The sequence below is a fragment of the Plecotus auritus genome (genome assembly GCF_963455305.1).
Source record: "Plecotus auritus genome assembly, contig: SCAFFOLD_33, whole genome shotgun sequence".
Classification (NCBI taxonomy): Eukaryota; Metazoa; Chordata; class Mammalia; order Chiroptera; family Vespertilionidae; genus Plecotus; species Plecotus auritus.
This window is the reverse complement of record NW_027664303.1, coordinates 213817-227997: the sequence shown is the minus strand read 5'-3', so window position 1 is coordinate 227997 and position 14181 is coordinate 213817. Positions and strand designations below refer to the sequence as shown.

The 14181-nt window shown below is 66.8% G+C and overlaps 1 protein-coding gene across 1 annotated transcript in view; it reads right to left on the bottom strand.

The window, feature by feature from the left end:
* Positions 1-892: 892 nt before the first annotated feature.
* The window catches only part of KCNQ1 (potassium voltage-gated channel subfamily Q member 1), a gene marked incomplete at its 5' end in the record, with an annotated part of 196641 nt that continues 183352 nt past the window's right edge, over positions 893-14181 (bottom strand). Inside the window, one exon of the mRNA XM_080688747.1 lies at positions 893-1262. Within this exon, the coding sequence (XP_080544873.1) occupies positions 1035-1262 (228 nt within the window). The 3' untranslated portion in view covers positions 893-1034. The remainder of the gene's footprint in view (positions 1263-14181) is intronic.

Below are 14181 nucleotides of genomic sequence, written 5' to 3'. Positions count from 1 at the left end.
GGGTCCCCCAGGAACAAGGCGAGAGCGACGCCGAGATCAACCCGGTGACTCCACGTTTATTAGGAAAAGCCGGCAGAGAGAGAATCAAAGTCACACCGTGAAACTCATTAAAACACAGACTCCAAATCACCACAAATTACTCTGATTTCTGTGAGCCGTGACGCCCCCAGGAGCCGGGTTCCGGGGGGCGGGGGGCCTGCGGGCGCCCGTGTGCGTTTGCCCAGCTGCTCCGCGGGGCGGTGGCTGCGGCTGCGGCTGCCCGAGGGGGTGGGGCGGCCCCTCTTCTCTCTGGAATGGGTAGGAGAAGCTGCTGTCCACAGTGGGGGGCCGTCCAGCCCCATTCTGCCGGTGGACATTCCGCCCCAGTGGAGCGTTGGGGGACAGTGGGCCGAACCCTCCTGCTCGAAGCGCGGCCTCAGGATCGGCTCCTCACAGTCCTCGGCCCGTCGAGTCAGCATCTCAGAGACCAAGGCTCAAGGCCCAGGCCCGGGGGGCCCTCTGAGCTGGGCATGGGCGTGGGCATGGGCACCCTTTGATTGGCAGGGGCTGGGCCCGCCCTGCCCTGCCTGTCTCCTCCCTGGACCCCGACTGCCAGGGCGGGGGTGTGGGACCCACGGGCCCCGTCTAGGCTGTCCCTTGGCCTCCCCCCAGGAAGCGCCCTGGGCCTGCCCGCCTGCCCGCCTGCCCGCCTGCCGTACCTGGGAGCAAGTGAGCGCCAGGGTCCTTGCCCCGAGGGCCCGCCTGACCCCGGCCCCTGGGTCCCAACCACCACACAAGCCATGCGGGGCCACGGTCCCCGAGTGGAGGGCCCCGCCCCCAGCCAAGCGCTAGTACCCACCGGCAGGAAGCGGCGGCCTCAGCCCGCCCCCAGCCCAGGCCCGGGCGGCAGCGTGGTGCACAGGGTGCCCAGGGCCTGGGAGAGAGGGGCTGCCCCGGGACCGCCCAGGAGGGGGCCCGCCGGGTGTCCCCGCTGCGTGGGAGGTGGGGCAGGCCGGGGCGGGGGCTCCTCGGGGCCTCCCCTCGCAGGCCCCCCATCAGGACCCCCCCTCGTCGGGGCTCCTGCGGGGCACGGTCAGCTGTTCGTAGGTGGGCAGGGCGTTGCTGGGCAGGAAGAGCTGGGGGTCGATGGGGCCCCGGCAGGGCTGCAGGTGGGCCCCGCCTCCGCTGGGGGGCTGGCCGCCCGGGGGGCCGCCCTGGTGCAGGGAGAGGAGCTGGTGGAGCAGGTCCGTGATGAGCTCCAGCCGCTGGTCCAGCTGCGTCACCTGCGGGGAAAGGGCGAGGTGAGGCGGCGCGGCTCTCTGTTCCCGCCGGTGAGCCGCGCGCGCTGGCCACATGCGTGTGCGTGGACCGGGCATGCGTGTCTGCGTGAGCACGGCCCTGCACGTCGGCACGGTGTGGACGCGTGGGCCAGGGAGCCCTCCGTAGCCAGGAGGGTGGCCCAGCGCCCTCGCCCCTCCCTCCGTCTGAATGGCGGCCGGACGGGGGCTGTGCCTTCCCGGAGGCAGAGACGGGACGACCCGCCCCGCGCCAGTGGGAAGGCTGGAAGGCTGGCGTGGGCTCTGCCTCCTTGGCTGGCACCGGGTAAGACCCGCCAGGCCCAGTGGGGACAGCCACCTCTCCACGGTCCTGTCCCCAGGCCAGAGGGGCCTCATCGTCGATTCCCCTGGGGGCAGAGCGGGTGCGGGAGGGCTGCGAGGAAAGGGAGGGCTTCCCTGGGCCTGGAGCCACGCCCTCAGCCCCCCAGGCGCTGCCGCCCCTCCCCACTCCCCCAGGAGAAGGGCCTTGCCCAATGCATCCCCATAGCCCCCACCCCGATTCCATGCTGGGGAAGACAGTGTTGGGCAGGAGGGGACGGGCGGGGACGGGCTCAGGAGGTGAGCGAGGGGGAGGCACGTGGGGAGACCTGCTCACACTCAAACCCTGTCCCTCTCCCCGGCCTGAGACCCCGGGGGGGGGGGTGGTTTCCCCTGCAGCTGGGCCGCCCCCGCAGCCCACCGCCTGCTCCTGCCCTGGGAGGCCTGAGTGTGGCGGGGGACCCGGCTTAGGGGTCCACCTGGGCTCCCTGGGCCCCGCAGCCCCGTGGCCCTGACGAAGGCCCGTCCCGGCGTGGCTTCACGCCGCCTAACTGCGCGGGCGCGGCTCCGAGCATCGATTGGTTTGGCATCAATTAGCGCACCAAACGCTTTACAGAAGAAGTCTGTGGTTTCGTAAATTTTCACTTTATGGCACTTGAACATCTGTCGAGGCCTCCAGATGTGCACGTGGGTGTGGAGGGTTTACGGGGTGCTCGGGGCCGCGGGGGAGGAGGGAATGGTGGTGTTGGGATGCAGGCAGGAGTGGGGCTGCTGGGCGTGGCTGAAGAGGCGCAGTCCAGGGCCACCTCGAGGTGACAGTCCCTCCTGGGGCGCAGGAGGTGTGGGGGCCACGGGGTGGGTCAAGCCCTGTGGAGTCTCCCAGCCCCACCCCAAGGTGTCCCCCCTCCTGACCACCCAGGGGTTGCCCGCTGCCCCCCCTGGCTCTGGGTGTCCTGAGCTTGCCCGGCACTGCCCAGCCCCGGGCCCGGCCGCGGCCTCTGCCCAGCACACACGGCCTCGTCCCGGTCCCCTCAGTGGCTGATCCCACTGCCAGTGTGTGGCCTGAGCCGTGGCCGGGCTGGTCGGGGGGCTGACTCAGGCTGGATTGCCTCTCGGCTGCCGCCTCCTTCCCCTCCTGCTCTGCCCTCCGCGGCCGTCTTGAGGGTGAAGGGGGACGGTCCACAGGGGAGCCCCTCGGACGCTCTTCTCCGGGTGGGGTCTCGGGTGGAGCCCGGGCTCCGTGGCCTGGCCTGTGGGTGGCCCTGAGGCCTCTCTGCTGGGCGGGCCCTGGGCCAGGCTTACGGCGGGCGGCCTCTCCGGGGCCTTCATGGGGCTCAGAGGGTCCCCGAAGTCCCCTCACCCTCTGGCCCTGAGCACAGACTGTCCCTCCCTCACTGCACAGTGACAGGACACCCCGTGAGCGGCGGGGCGGCCTTGGGCAAACCCCAGCTGCAGGGGGGCAGCCCGGGGGCCCAGGAGCTGCCAGGTGGGCCCGTGGGGGGACCTGGAACCGTGTCATGATTTGCCATCGGATGGTGACGGCGGGGCAGGGCCTACAGAAGCGCCTTGTTCCTGCCTCCACGCGCCAAGCTAACCGTGAGCGCCCACGTGGCCCTGCCCTCGGAGGAGGAAGAAGCGACGAGAAGGAACAGCCAGTGAGAGACCTGGGGCCACGGGATCAAACGCCCGGCCGCAGGGGGCCAGCCTGATGTGGTTATGAGTTTGTTTTCAAACGAAAGTCCCGAACAAGAGTCTTTCAGGGGGAATTTGGGCAGGACCTGCTCAGCCTTGATCCCAGCTCGGCCCGATGGCGGCCTGGCCATGACTGCCCGGGGCTGCCTCAGCGTGCTGCCGGGCCGGGCCGGGCCGGAGACAGCGGGCAGGAGGCCGGGGGCCAGGCCTGGGGCGCGCGGGGAGGGAACCCGGGTCTCTGTGAGCCAGCCCAGGGCCCTCCCTGGACCAGTGGCCGCCTGGCCGCTCCCAGGAGCGATGCACGCTGGGCGGAGCTGGATGCCAGCCTGGAGCTGCGCGGGGGGGGGGGGGGGGGGGAGGGGGAGGTGGTGCAGGGAGCTGGGGTTCTAGGCTGTGGACCGGGCACGCAGGGGACACGCACGGGGACACGGTGTGACAACTCAGCACGTCTGTGCACCAGCTCGGCGCTCCCTTCATCCTCCGTCCGGCCCGCCATGCGTCTGCGAACATCCCTACGTCACAGCAAGCCAGGCAGGACCGACACTGGCGGGGACCCCAAGGCACACACCTCCTCGGGCGCCCTCCCTCCTCTGCCAGCACTGCCCGTCCCGCTGCGCAGACCCAGGCGCGCCCACCGTCGCCCTCCCGCCTGGCCAACGCGCTCGCCCACGGGATCTCTTGTTTTTATTTATTTTTGAACCCTCACCCGAGGACATTTTCCCACCGGTTTTCAGAGAGTGGAGAGAGAGGGAGAGGTGAGAGAAACATCGATGTGAGAGAAACATTTCGATGGGTTGCCTCCTGCACGCTCCCCGACCAGGGCCCAGGCTGGGGAGGAGCCTGCCACCGAGGTCCGTGCCCTTGACCGGAATCGAACCCGGGACCCTTCAGTCCACGGGCTGATGCTCTATCCCAGCCGTGGGCAAACTACGGCCCGTGGGCCGGATCTGGCCTGTTGGGCTGTTCTATCCGGCCCGTTCGGCTGTTCTATCCGGCCCGCGGAGCCGAAAGAGTGGAGGGTTCTCTTGCTCTCCCCTCCGCTCCTTTACTTTGGATTTATATTAGTTCACACAAACACTCCATCCATGCTTTTGTTCCGGCCCTCCGGTCCAGTTTAAGAACCCATTGTGGCCCTCGAGTCAAAACGTTTGCCCACCGCCGAAACCGGTTTGGCTCAGTGGATAGAGCGTCGGCTTGCGGACTGAAGGGTCCCAGGTTCGATTCCGGTCAAGGGCATGTACCTTGGTTGCGGGCACATCCCCAGTAGGGGGTGTGCAGGAGGCAGCTGATCGATGTTTCTCTCTCATCGATGTTTCTAACTCTCTATCCCTCTTCCTTCCTCTCTGTAAAAAATCAATAAAATATATTAAAAAAAAAAAAAAAGTTTGCCCACCTCTGCTCTATCCACTGAGCCACGCCGCCCAGGGTGGGAGTTCTTGTTTTTCAATTGGCCAGTTTTGAAGGTTTTAAATGAAATGTGAGTGTTCCTGGAAAACATTCTCTCTAAGCCAGCGGTTCTCAACCTTCCGAAGGCCGCGACCCTTTCATACAGCTCCTCCTGTGGCGGGGACCCCCAACCATAAGACTATTTTCGTGGCTACTTCATCACTGTCATTTTGCTGCTGTTACGCATCGTCATGGACATATCTGTGTTTTCCGATGGTCTTAGGCGACCCCGCTAGCGGTTCTCAGCCTGGGGGTCGCGGCGTTAGGAAGGCTGAGAGCCGCTGCCCTAAAAGGTAGGAGCCCTCCAGGGACACATCCGGCCCCGCACCCTCTGCCCCGCCCGGCTCCTCGCTGTCCTCACGCCACATGGCTCTGGGGAGGCCGCTCTGGAACCCGTCCTCAGAGCTCACTCCTGGGGCGGCCGCTCAGCCAGGGTCCCGGGGCCGTGCCCAGCGGGGGTCAGGGGCTGAGGACTCCCCAGGTGGCACCCTGTGCGGTCTCCAGGGGCCCAGGGGAGGGGCGCTGCTGTGGTCTGCAGGCCTCTGGGACCTGGGTCGCCACCGTCGCAGCCTGGGGGCCCTGCATGGGGCCTGGGCCTGGGCCTTAGAGCCCATCCTCCTTACCACTCAGGTCCCAGCTTGGGGGACCCACCGGCAGAAGCCCAGCTCCCTTTGTCCCCCGAGTTCAAGGTGGGGATGGGTGCAAAGCCCTCCTCTTCCCCCACCGCCCTGTCCCGCACAGCTCAGCCCCCGCCACCCAGAGGGCTCCACAGGGCCACATACCTGGGGTCAGCGTGGAGAGCTGCCTCTCCTGCTCCTCACCACCTTCCTGCTCTTCCCAATGCCCCCCCAACCCCCCAACCCCCCGCTCCTCAGCGCCATGTCCTCCTTCCCCGCAGGCCATCCGCCGACCTCCCCATCCGCCTCCCCATCTCTTCCTCCATTCTGGAGTTTTCTGGCCGCCCGCAAGCAAGCCCGCGTGGAGAGCTCTCCCGGTGCTGTGTCCTCCGCCCCCTATTCCCAACCCCAGAGGCACCCCCACGCTCTCAGCTGCCCTTGGCACCCACACCACGCGCTGCCGATCCCTCGTCTCCGCGGTGTTCACGTCCGCAGTGACTGCCCAGGATGGAGGGCCAGATCAGGATTTTGTTTCCACAGCCCCGTCTGAACCCTGCTTTGCCACGGCACCACCTCTCCCAGGAGGTACAGTGCAGTTCCAGGCCAACTACCCCTGTTCCAACTCGGGTAAACATCACGCAGCTTTCCGTCGCTACGGAAACCCCGTTTCCCACGGAGTCACGTGGTCTTCTAAGACAACCCTTTGTTTTCCCCGGGGTTAAGCATCGCCTCTATGTTCTGCTGAGCTTTTAAGGCATCTGCCAGTAGTTCATTCTCAAACGCTCGGCCAGCATCGCAAACCCCCTCTTCGTCCCGTTGAGAACACCAGCCACCTATCTGCGCCCTTCTTCTTCTTCCTCCTGGAGGTGTCTTCCTGGCGTCCCCAGGAGCTTCCGGAGGGAGGCGTGTGGGAGGTCAAGCTTCTGACTGTGCCCGTGTGGAGGGGGCCTGTCCCCTGCCCTCCGACCTGAGAGCTGGGCTGGGTATGGAATTCTAGGTTGGGAAGGATGCTTCCCCTCTCCGAGGTCCGGAGGCTGTCTCCGCGGTGCGCTGGCTTCCTGCATTGCCGTGGAAGACTCTGATGGCCTCTGTGTGTGACTCACGTTTTTTTTTCTCCCTAGAAACAGGGTGTCCCCTTTGTTGCTGGTGCCCTGCAATCACATTCGTGCCCTGATGAGGGCCTTCTGGGAAGTGAGGAGAGGAAGTGAGGAGAGGAGAGGGGAGGGGGTCTTACTATTTAGCACAAAAGCGTTCGCCGAGTCCCCTTGTTTTTTCATCCTGAAAATTTATCCTTCACCCACAACTGCTCCTGGTGTCCCCACATTCGGAATCTCTCAGGTTCAGCTCCTCTGGGGACTGAACCTCCTGTCTTGGGCGGGGCTGGGACCAGACGGTACTTGGTGTCAGAGGCTGGCGGGGGGGGGGGGTGTCTGGGGGGCCTCTGCTGCTCAGATGGACCTGCGCTGAACGTCTTGCTGTCTGCAGTCTTGCCCAGCCCCAGCGTGGAGGACACCGGGCTGAGAGTTGGACTGGGTGTGGAAGTCTAGATTGGAAAGGATTTCCCCGCTCTCAGAGGTTCGAAGGCCGTTCTCCATTACGCGCTGGCTTCCTCCGTCCTCCGGCCCGCCCCGGGTTCGGGCTGGGAGCTGTCTTGTTCTTGGGGGCTCTCCCACCGCCTCCTCCTCCAGCCTCTTGTCTGGCGTCTCCCTTGTCTTCTCTCATGACCACTTGGGCCTTATTGACGGACACCTTTCCCGTCCCGGCAGCAGGCTTGCAGGGAGCGGACGTAAAGCGAATTTGCCGTATTATCCAGAGGCTGTGTACGCGCTTGTCAGCCCTTGTCACCCGGACTTCTGCCCCTGGCCCCCCCAGGGCTCCCGTTACCGGGGACCTCCCAGTGGTCACTTCATGCCGTCTTCTCTCCGGACCGCTCCGATGTCCTGAGGGGCGGGCCCTCGCCCTCCCTGCCGAAGCCCTTCAGCGCCAGGGCCCGCACCGCCCCAGTGTCTCTCCTCCCCCTGACTCCCCGTGGCCCCTTTGTCCACTGGCCATCGTGTGGTGGTCGTCTCTGCTTTTGCTCCCTGAAGGGGGCGCTCCCTTTGCGGCTGGCCTCACCACATCCACATGCCGGTGGCTCCCAGTTCGGACTCTCGGGGTCAAGCCAGCCATGGAGCCCGGCGCTGGCCTCAGCACACGGTGCCTCAGAAGCATCTGGAACCGACGCATCCTCCTATCTCCCGGCGCCGTCCCCCGGAAACGTCAGCGTCCGCCTCTGACGTCCAGGTTCTGCTCGAGTCCTTCCTCCCTGGCCTCCCGGCCCCACGGGCACGTTAGCCTGCGGCAAAGGGGGCTCACGGCCCCAGAGCCCTGGTCTCCTTTCTAACCCTCAGGGCCCAGTCCTGGTGAGGGGCCTGGGCGCCCGGAGGAGAGCCGGTTTCCCAGGGGCCCTTGCGGCGATGTGGGGGGCACGTCCCATTCTGGTCCATGGAGGTAAGGGGGGAGGGGCTGGCAGGGGGGCAGCTTAACCTTTTGGGCAGGGCCCTCTCCCTCCTCCCGCCACGGCGGCCGCAGGACAAGCCCCAGGGCCACGGGCGTGAGAGGCAGGGAGAGGCCTGGGGGTGGGGGGGCGGGGGGACCGCGCTCTGCACACCTCAGCCCTGAGCGCGTCCCTGGGCTGCAGCCCCGGGGGGCGGGGTGGGGGGGCACAATTCTCTCTTGATTAGGCTACACTCAGAAGCAGCCGGGACCGACCCCTTTGTCCTGAATGCTGTCCGCATCTCTGTGCCAAGGGCCTCGCCCGGGACCCCCCCTCCCAACCCCCCGCTGTTCTCCAGGCGCCGAGGGAGTGCGGACCAGAGCGTGTCATGGGGGGGTGCGGGGAGGGCAAGGGCTCCAAATCGCCTGAGCTTCTCGTCCATTGAGACGCGTCCCCAGGGGGCAGCCGGCCCTGAGCTGGCCCCGCCTGGCACGGGCCCCACGCTCCCTGCGTCCCCCTCGCCCGAGAGCCATGGGCCTGGGTGTCGCGGAGCCCGAACACGGGGTCCTCTCGTGCCCGGACCTCAGGCCCACGCTCCCGCCCGCAGCAGGCGCATTGGAAAGACCTGCTGAACCACCCGGTGAGCAGGAGAGGAGTCGCTGCCTTAAAACAGATCTTCACGTGGGGAGGACGCGGCCATTGATCTCAGGGAGGGGGAGGGAGAGGGGGAGAGAGAGAGAGACATCGCGGGGAAAAGAAACGTCGCTGGTGGGTTGCCTCCTTGTACCGCCAGCCCGGAGAGCGGGCCCAGCACCCGTGCATGTGCCCCGACCTGGTCTCCGACGGCACAGGACGGCCCCGCCGCGGAGCCACACCGCCAGGCCCCTGCGCCCGCTGGCACCAGGAGGCACCGGACCCTCTCGGCCGGGCAGGCCGGAGCACGGGGGCCGAGGAGGGGGGGGGCCGGCGGCCCTTCCTCCGCCCCTGACATCTGCCCAGCTCACCCCGTCCCCTTCGGGTTCTGCTCCCATGTCACCTCCTCGGGGACCCCGTCCGCCACAGCTCACTCACACCCGCCCGCCCTTCCCCCGGCCTGTGTCTCAGCAATGCGCCCCACCCCCACCCCACCCCCGCGCTGGCTCCCCGCCCGGCTCTGCCTGGACGTGCTTCCTGAGGAAGGGGTTGGTGGCTCCAGCACCTGGCGCCCCTCCAGGTGCACAGTAGGTGCTCCGGCCCCTGAGGCCGTGGATCCCTGGTGGAGGCAGGGCTGGGCCTTGAGCTGAGGGGCGCCCAGGGGATCCCCAGCAGCCCTGCATCCCTCTCGGCTCCCCGGGACCCGGGGTGGTAGGCTGGGCTGCTGGCCAGAGCCATTTCCATGTGTGTGTGTGGGGTGCTGGGCTGCACCCCCCCCTCCCCGGGGTGAGACCGGCAGGGCGGGAGGGGGACGGGGCCCAGGGCGGGAGGGGGGCGGGCCGCCTGGCGCCCTCAGCACGCGGTTCTCCGGGTTCCGTGTCTGTGCGTAACCGCACGGCGGTTTCCATCGGCGCTGCCAAGCGGCGCTGCCGAGGCCTGGCCCCGGGCGCTGATCCCCGACGAGCCTCTCCCTGCCAGGCAACCCCGGAGGAGCTGGGGAGCGGGACCCAGAGGGTTAAGCCGCCCCCCACTGCCCCGGGGTCTGCTCCTCCGTTGCCCAGAGGCTGGCCCTCTTTCCTTCCAAGTCACAGCTGCGGTGCAGCGTGGCCTCCAGCGCAGCTGACACGGGAAACAATAGCGTCCCTCGGAGAGGCTCGCTGCGGCCGGACGGCCCCCCGCCCCCCAATAATTACTCAAGACATGGGCATGCGCCAGGCGTTAGGTAACAGGCTGTGTGCCCCGGAGAGCTATAACTCAGGCGCTTCACATGATCGCAGACAACAAAATCGCTTCCAGGACAGGGGAGCGGGGCCTCGGGGAGAGGGTCCAGGCCAGGAGAGGCCAGGCCGGGCTGGGGAGGGGGGGGGCGAAGGAGGGCCTCCCGGGGGCCCCAGGGGGCCCCAGCCTGGAACGTGGGAGCGGGAAGCATCTGTGGAAAGAATGCGCCCGCCCGCGCTCTGCCGGCTCCCCACATGCACCCACTCCCCGTGCGGCCACCCTGCCGGGTCCTTCCTGACGGAGCCGGAGAAGCGCCCTCACGGGGTGTGCGTGGGGCTCACCCGCTGGGCCCCCGTCTGCTCCCTGCCGAGCCCTCGCCCACTCCCCCAGGCAGGCCCACACACTCCCCGGCCCCCAGGCCGCGTGGCGCAGGCATTCGGGGGGTATCTGTTGAAGACGGGGACCTCTCCCTTCACTGCCATGATGCAGGCGCACGCGGGGCCCTGGCGGGCACCACAGGGAGGCTGGCACGGCGGGTGGGGCTCCCTCCCCCTGAGAGCCCATCGCCCCGGAAGGAGGCTGAGCCGAGTGGGCGGAGGGTGCAGACCGTGTGGGCTGGGAGGGCCCTGCCTCGCCCTCCCTGGGTGCCCGGGTCTGCACCCCGGCACCCCGGCCACTGCCCGCACCCAGGGAGCCGCGTCCCGGCTTCTGGCCAGCGCCCACTCCCGGCTCTCCAGGCAGTTTCCCTTCCGCGGCCGGCTCTGGGGCAGAGTGCCTCTCGCCAGGTCCACCGAGCCTGCTCCCAGCCCCAGGCCGAGGCCGAGCTCGGACGCCCCTGCCTGGCTCCCTGCGCAGGCCCACATGTGGGTGGTGGAGCTGGCCCCCGGCTGCCCCGCCTGACCTTCTGGCTTCGCCGACACCCGCTGTCCCTGTCCCGAAGGCCCCCTCCTGTGCGGCCACTCAGGCCGCCGGACCTCAGAGCACGCGTGTGCTGTGTGGAGGCCCTGGTGACTTGGGCGTGTGACATGTCCCCGATCGGGGCAGTGCCGGGCGGGTCCGGGTGCCCGTGGCGGCGGCGCTGAGTCAGACCGAGCCCGGAATGCCACGTGGCCGTACCCGCCCGGCCCCTGGCCCCTGAGCCCGTCCTCGGGATCACAGGGTGTGCCCCCTCCTGGAGCCCCTCCCCTGGGCGTCTGGGACCTGGGCTCCCGGTTCTCCTGCCGCCCCAGCCTGGCCTCTGTGGTCCTGCCTCGTCCCCCCGGTCTCCTGCCCGTCGCCTCGTCCACACCCGGCCTCCACGCAGACCCGGCTCCAGCGTCAGTGCCGGCTCCGACCTCCCCTGTGAACCTCACACCTCACTGCACATGGCGCCCCCGGGGACACCTGGCCCGCCAGCCCTCCCCGCCCGCTCCTGGTGAGAATGTCCACAGCCTCCCGCCCGGGGCTCCTCCTGAGGACCCCCTCCCTCACCCTGAGCCCCCACTGCCCACGTCTGCGACTCCACCTCCTCCGTGGTCCCGCCCCCACCCTCTGCCCACCTCCTGGTGCCCCCTCCTCCCAGGACCTGGGCCCTGCCCCCCCCCCCCCCGTCTCCCGTCTCCCCATCTCCTCTGGTCCCCCAGGGTCCTCCCACGTCCCAGCCAGACAGTGCTCTGTGGGGGAGTTAATTATGTGTGTGTGTGAGCTTGCCTGTGAGTGTGTGTGAGAGTGTGTATGTGAGTGTGTGTGTGTGTGAGTGTGAATGTGTGTGTGAGTGTGTGTGTGTGAGTGTGTGTGTGAGTGTGTGTGAGAATGTGAATGTGAGTGTGTGTGTGTGTGAGTGTGTGTGTGAGAGTGTGAATGTGAGTGTGTGTGAGTGTGTGTGAGAGTGTGTGTGAGTGTGAGAGTGTGTGAGAGTGTGTGTGTGTGAGAGTGTGTGTGAGTGTGTGAGTGTGTGTGAGAGTGTGAATGTGTGTGTGAGTGTGTGTGAGAGTGTGTGTGTGTGTGAGTGTGAATGTGAGTGTGTGTGTGTGAGAGTGTGTGTGAGTGTGTGAGTGTGTGTGAGAGTGTGAATGTGAGTGTGTGTGAGTGTGTGTGAGAGTGTGTGTGTGAGTGTGTGTGAGAGTGTGTGAGAGTGTGTGTGAGAGTGTGTGTGAGTGTGTGAGTGTGAATGTGAGTGTGTGTGAGAGTGTGAATGTGTGTGTGTGAGTGTGTGTATGTGTGAGAGTGTGTGTGAGAGTGTGAATGTGTGAGTATAAACGTGAGTGTGTGTGTGAATGTGAGAGTGTGTGCATGTGAGCTTGCCTGTGAGTGTGTGTGTGAGTATGAGAGTGTGTGTGAGTGTGAATGTGAGTTTGTTTGTGTGAGAGTGTGTGTGTGAGAGTGTGAATGTGAACGTGTGAGTGTAAACGTGAGTGTGTTTGTGTGAGAGTGTGTGTGAGTGTGAATGTGAGAGTGTAAACGTGAGTGTGTTTGTGTGAGAGTGTGTGTGAGTGTGAATGTGTGAGTGTAAACGTGAGTGTGTTTGTGTGAGAGTGTGTGTGAGTGTGAATGTGTGAGTGTAAACGTGAGTGTGTTTGTGTGAGAGTGTGTGTGAGTGTGAATGTGTGAGTGTAAACGTGAGTGTGTTTGTGTGAGAGTGTGTGTGAGTGTGTGTGAGAGTATGTGTGAGTGTGAATGTGAGAGTGTGTGCATGTGAGCTTGCCTGTGAGTGTGTGAGTATGAGAGTGTGTGTGAGTGTGAATGTGAGTGTGTGTGAGTGTGAACTCGCCAGTGATTGTGTGTGTGTGACCTTGCTGGTGCGTGTCAGGGGGAGGATGTGTGCTCACTGCAGCTTAACCTGAGAAAGGCCCATTCGGGCCTCGGCCTGTGCCCGTCCCATGGGGGTGGGGGGTGGGGGCGCAGCTACAGGAAGGACCCTGATGGCCTTAGGGAAGGTCTTGGCGGTGATCTCTTGGTTTGTGACATCCCCGTGGCTGCTCCCCTCCCTCCCTCCCTCCCTCAGGCCCCGGGGCAGGCCCCGCCGAGCCTGCTGCCCTGTTCTCAGCCTGCTCCCAGCCATGCCTGCCGCCTTTGGGGTGACCCCGCTGGCTCAGCCCACCGTCCCAGGTCTCCCTCGGAGCCCGCCCCCGTGTCCCGGGGGGACAGGCCTCCTGAGCGCGCCCTCCCCCACGGGCTGGGCCCCCTGGCTCTCCCCGCACAGGACCGGGTGCCTGCCTTCTCCTAACCGTGAGAGAAGGTGCGGGAAGCAACGCGACGCACCGCGTGTCTGAGGGCCGCGTGGTGCCCGCGCCCCGGCGTCGCTGGGCACAGGGTGACTCCTCTGACTTCTGAAGGCAGCGTGTGGCTCCTCTCTCCTGATAACCACCCTGCGAGGGCCCATGGCTTGGGGGTGGGGGCGGCTGTCAGCTCCCTGGGACGATGGGGGTTTCTGGGAGGATGTGCGGACGTGGTGGCTGGCGCCGGAGCCAGGTTCGCGGTGGGCCGCCCCTCCCGCCGCCTCCGGCTCCGTCCCCCGCTCTGGAACGGCCGGCTTGGACAGGGATCTCCTTGGAGGCCTCTCCCTGCTTCCTGGCGGGTCTCGCCCAGTTTCCATCTCTCTGTCTCTAGTCTACTTTCTGGGAGATTTACTTCAGTTTTTTCCCCGGGTTTTTTCATTCGGCGGCATAGTTCCCATTTCCAAGGGCTCCTCCTGGTCTCCGATGGGCCCTCGCAGCGTCCCGTGCTGGCTGGACGCCCCCTCTCTGCGCGCTCCCGAGCCACCTTCCACGGGCACGCATCCTCCAGGGGCTCGGTCTTCGCCAACACCCTCGGGGCGCCCCGCTGCCCTCACTGCGCGCCCCGGCCCAGCCCTGTCTAGCAGTGGCTCTCCCTCCCCCTCCCCCTGCCCTCGCCCCTGGCCCTGGCTCAGCCCTCGCTTCCTCTCAGCCCCACCAGCCAGGCCTGCTCCCTCCTGCGCGGGCAGGCGGGCGGGCGGGCGCGGTGGGTGCCACCCTCGGGAGCGCTCCATGCCTCTGCGCCTGCTGGCTTCCACTGCCGCTGCCTGCTGGACCGCAGCTGCTTCCTGAGGATGTCTTTGCTGACTTCCGAGACGGGGTCACAGCCCTGCTACGTGCCCCGTGGCGCTCCTGCCCGCCGTCAGCTCGGCCTGACTACCTGTCCCCGCTCCGGGCGGGCAGCCCCAGAGGGCAGGGTTCGCCCACCTTGCCCGTGGCTGGTGCCCGGATCCCGCTGCTGGAGGAAGTCCCCACACACTCAGGACTGTCTCAGGGCCCTGGGCTCGGGGGTCTCGCGCGAACGCCAGGGTCTCCGGAGGCGCAGGGCGGCTCTGCCTCCGCCTCCTGCAGCGTCTAGAGCTGCCTGCAGGCCGGGGTCATGGCCGGCCCCCCAGCGCAGCGCCCTGTCCCTGCTGAGGCCCTTCCACCGCCTCCGACCCTCCTCCCAGGCCCTCGTGAGGACCTGGGGCCAACCCCGGGTCACGCCCCATCTCCAGGTCCTGACCCCCGGCACGTCCCGTTGAGTGAGGGCCCAGGTGTGGGGGGGGCGG